This window comes from Sinocyclocheilus anshuiensis, unplaced genomic scaffold, assembly GCF_001515605.1.
Source record: "Sinocyclocheilus anshuiensis isolate Anshui unplaced genomic scaffold, SAMN03320099.WGS_v1.1 scaffold1102, whole genome shotgun sequence".
Taxonomy (NCBI): domain Eukaryota; kingdom Metazoa; phylum Chordata; class Actinopteri; order Cypriniformes; family Cyprinidae; genus Sinocyclocheilus; species Sinocyclocheilus anshuiensis.
The window spans coordinates 286,517-291,084 of record NW_015539924.1 but is presented as its reverse complement, the minus strand read 5'-3'; the positions used below and the strand labels follow the sequence as shown (position 1 = coordinate 291,084).

Here is a 4,568-nt window from a genome sequence, read left to right as displayed (position 1 = left end):
TTCTCACCACCGGTGAACCGCTCCAGAGTCCGTTTGCAATTGGGTCGGTTAAGCATTAATCGGTATGCTTGTTTGGTCCGCTTTTGGTGCGCACCCAAGTGCGATTGCTGCATTCACACCTGCCCAAACGAACCGCACCAAGAGGGACAACGAACTCTATTGCGATTCAACCGAACTAAATGAGGCAGGTGTGAAAGCGCCCTTAATCTTAATTAAAAGTTTAATATGACAGAAATTAAGAATTTAAGAAAAATAACCATTGTATTTTATAGTACAACTGTAAAATTTCACTACTAATATTTAAGTTTTAATTTGTTTACATATGTTAAAATATGAAACATGTCCAACTCGAAACACGCTGACTCCAGTGAACTGTAATCCGCGCTGCGAGTGTTGTTAAACTCATCACGGGGTTCAGCGCAGAGAATGCATTCATGCTCCTTCCGTGTGTGTAGGACAGCGGAGCACAACCCAACACTTTTTTAGCAAAGCATAAAAAGCAAAGCAGAACTATCTAAAACAGTTTGGAGATTAAAATTTGTGAAATAGGTAAAAATAATAAACAGATGTGTCTCATTTTAAATAACCGGTAAAAGCCGAGATGACAAATTTACTTCAGTCAGAAATTTACTTTTGCTATGGTTAAAGAAATATAATGAACGATTTTTGAACTTTGGCACATTTTTTCTCTATATAGATGGTATGGCAAGGAAACAATACAAAATTTTGTAAATTTTGTTATGTGGAAATGTTTAAATCTTGTAGTGTTACAATTAACCCTGCGTTTGTGCACACCACTTTTTACACACCGTTTCCCGAATGAAAACAGTGCCGCGTTCAAACAGACTCTCATGCAAATCTCATGCAGAATTAAAGTGACCGAGTTTCTTCTCATTAACAATGCGACCGATCGAGCCTTTTAATAACGACATTGCTCTGAGGCCCTCATTGTTATTACAACTCATGCGCGCCCGCGCTTCAAAACACGCAACGCAAGTTTTAAATCGCGGACTTAATTGCGATACAAAAATCACACTATTGCAATTCGCAAGTTGCGACCCACAGTTTGAAAACCCCTGGTTTAGAGTGACAAATCGTACCAGCGTACTTTGAGGTCAAAATACGTAGCCGCTACGTAAAATTCATAGATTGGCAGGTCTGGAAATGGAAACTTTTTGTCACATTATAAATGTCAGATAACAGATCTAATCTGCTTAATTGAATTAGGGGTCTGTGTAAGTTAATTATTCCAGTACCACTGTATCAGGATAGAGTCTCCTGAGGCTTTCCAGGACCTCATCGCGTCTCTGCTGTCGTCGGTTCTCTTGGCTGTCCAGACGAGCGTTCTGCAGCTTGGTCAGCACCTGGGCAAGCTCCTCATTCACCTCCTCCATTCGCACCTGGCCCCTCACCAGCTCCTCTGCCAGCTGCTCCTCCTGCTGCCGCTGCTCCTCAATAGCTTTCCTTCAAAAAAAAATGAATAACGTGACTCTGACATCTCTACTGAATCATGTTAATTAAAAAAGAAAAGAAAAGAAAAAAAGAATTCAGTTACTGCAATATTCTGTCAATTAAAACAAAACAAAAAAACACTTGCTACAAGGTGTAACATTTCAGCTTATTAATGCAGAGGTACATGAGGTAGTCAAACCTAGTAGTGTTGACAAACTCCTCCAGCTTCTCTGCCCTTCTGCTGAAATCTTCCAACCGAGTCTGAGAGTGTTTAATATTTACCTGCAAACAATCATTTATATCCTAAAATTAATCACACCTAAGACCATTTTCCCTTTTTTTTGGGCATTTTTGTGTGTAGGCTATGCTTTATATATCTTCATGATGTGGCAGAAAGACTGAAGCCTACCTGTATCTCACTTTTCCTCCTCAGGTCAAACTGGAGCTTCTCGCAGTCGGCTTTTACCTCCCAGTGCAGCTTCTCTGCACTTTGGTTTAGAACAGCTCCCTTTTTCCTGGCCAGCTCTTTGAGTTCCTTGTACCGCTCCATCTGCATCAAGACAGTGTGTAACATGTATATAAAATATCTAAATGTTTTACAGTCAACCTATTCAAAATCAGCCCTAATTGTGACTCTAAAATTTCAAATGAAAACAGTTTCTACTATTAACCCTTTTTTTCTACTCTGAACATTTCTACTCTGTTGATACAATCAATGTCATGTCAGTGAGAAAAAAAAAATCGAACCATTCATGTCACTTTTTACCATTCAATACAACCTCAACAGATAAAATTCAGTCCCACTCCACTTTATTTCAGTGATTATTATTTTCCACTGCAATTATGTTGTCTTCGTAGAGAGATCCTGTTCACAAAACATTAATTTTAACTAGGGATGCACCGATAGAGGAGTTTTTTTGGCCGATACGATACCGATTTTAACAAACTATTGGCCGATTCCGATATTGGTCAATTGCATAAAGCAGGGGTTAAAACGGGGGGGGTTGATCGGTTCACTCTGAGCAGAATTGGTATTTGAAAGTTTCTGTTCCTGCGTTCCTCTGTAATATTACTGTTCCGAAACCGGTTTGAGTAGAAAAATACCAGTTAATGTTATTTTTTTTACTTTTTCTTTGCCTATAATAATAATAATAAAGCACAGCGTTTTCTTTACTCAAAAAGAAAAAAAAACACGAGGGTCTTGATCTGGTAGCCTATCTTGCGCTTAGTCATGGCCAATACAGCATCATCTTTTATATATTGACCAAATATATTAAACAAAAGAAAAAACTGTCAACGCTTTAAAGACATTAATGTAGGCCTATTTTTTAAAGATATTTAAAAATGTTTGCAGCGTGAATAAAAAAAGGCCACTCCTATAAGCGTTTTGAGAGAAAAAAAACAGCCTAAATTAGTAGGCTGTACGTCGCATTGTATTATTAATATATTATTATTATTTTATTATTATCATTCAGAAATAATGTAGGCTAAAATACCGGTAAATAAAGCAAAATATTTACAAACAATTAGGCTATTTTAGTTCCCTTCTCTCCACAACAAATCGTCTAAAGTTGTAAGCCAAAACGAATTAATTTAAAAGCGAAACTTAAGCAGACTGTACTACGGACTATATATAAATTGAGCAGTGTAACTTATGTATCTTTAACTGTATTTTATTTTGATAATGAACAGGCTGCTATGTCAAGTTAGCAAAAATATGTTGTATGTGCGTGAGTCGCCGACGCGATTCAAAACTGTAAAGCTTTTGCAAAATAAAGAAAACCGTTTTCTGCCATCTAGGTTTCCTTTCTGTGAACTTCGGAGAGTGTTACAATTATCCGAAACTCAGCACAATTTTTTCTTTTGTTTTGTTAATCTGTTAATGATTTAAGTGAAATATATTTTGTGTATAGGCCTATATAACTCCTTTTTATGTAGCATATAGTTTTATTCAATTTTTCCGTTCAGACGCGCTGCAGGTGCGTGAAATGACCTTGTGTGAATCCGTGTTCTACACGATCCTGCCATTTTTGCTGGTTTCAAACACACAAAAAGCTGCATATTACCTGCCATTCATTTTCACTTAAATGTAGGTCTAATGCTTGGCGGTTCGTGAGATATCCTCGGATAAACTAACGCCGGGGCACTACCATTTCGGCTTACCTATGATGAGTTTACAGCTGAGCGCGTTGGATGCGTCAGCATCACATTTGCATGCCGTGCTGTCTGACAAACTAAATTTTGTACAGATTTTATTTTGTTTTGGCAAGTATTTAATTATTTTGCCCAGGGAAAAACGTTGGATTATGCAACAGACATGCAACTCATTGTCTCCATGCAGTTAATTAATAAACCATCGGTATCGGCCCTTTTCATGCTATTTCCGATATGCCGATGGCTTTAAAATAATAAAATCGGCCGATAAATATCGGCGGCCGATACTTCGGTGCATTCCTAATTTTAACCTGGCTCTCCTCTAGCTGCACTCCATCTCCTCTTTGAGCCGCCTCTTCCTCCATCTGTCTCTCAGAGGCCTTCCAGGCCTTCTCCAGCTCAGCCAGCTCGCTCCTTAGCTCCTGCAGCTCCTGCTCCTTTTTGGCTTGCTGACTTTGGTTCTTCTGAAGCGATCTGCGTGCCTCCTCCACTTTTTGCTCGTGGTGGGAGGTGTTCACTTTAGCTTTGATGTACTGAGGCCTCTGCTGATTGAGGATCTGCTCCTGAGATCTGGGAGAAACATTATACAGTGAGACTAATATAAATATATATACAAATGTGTGTGTGTGTATCTATCTCTCTTTCTCTCTCTCTCTCTCTCTCTCTCTATATATAGCTCTCTCTCTCTCTCTCTCTCTCTCTCTCTCTTACACACAAGCATATATACAAGCATTTACTTAGAAATTTAATAAAACAATTATGAATTAGTCATTATTACTGCATTTTGCTGTCTGCCTGTAGCTTGTGCGCATATCTATTATGTTAGATTATATATAACAACATTTCATTTACATAATGTCATTATATAAAGGGACAAATGGGGAAAGATGATGGGCCTTCATTTTGGTTTTTCTACCTCCACTTTAACCCATGTTGATGTTAGAAACGGCGGCTATGGGTAG

At 38.3% G+C, this 4,568-nt stretch overlaps 1 protein-coding gene across 1 annotated transcript in view; it reads right to left on the bottom strand.

Annotated features, from left to right (window-relative positions):
• The window catches only part of smc1b (structural maintenance of chromosomes 1B), a 17,373-nt gene that overhangs the window by 10,207 nt on the left and 2,598 nt on the right, over window positions 1-4,568 (bottom strand). The window contains exons 6-9 of the mRNA XM_016483696.1: window positions 3,918-4,176; window positions 1,862-2,002; window positions 1,652-1,734; window positions 1,257-1,464 (exon numbers count right to left, since the gene is read on the bottom strand). Coding sequence (XP_016339182.1) covers window positions 1,257-1,464; window positions 1,652-1,734; window positions 1,862-2,002; window positions 3,918-4,176 — 691 coding nt within the window. The remainder of the gene's footprint in view (window positions 1-1,256; window positions 1,465-1,651; window positions 1,735-1,861; window positions 2,003-3,917; window positions 4,177-4,568) is intronic.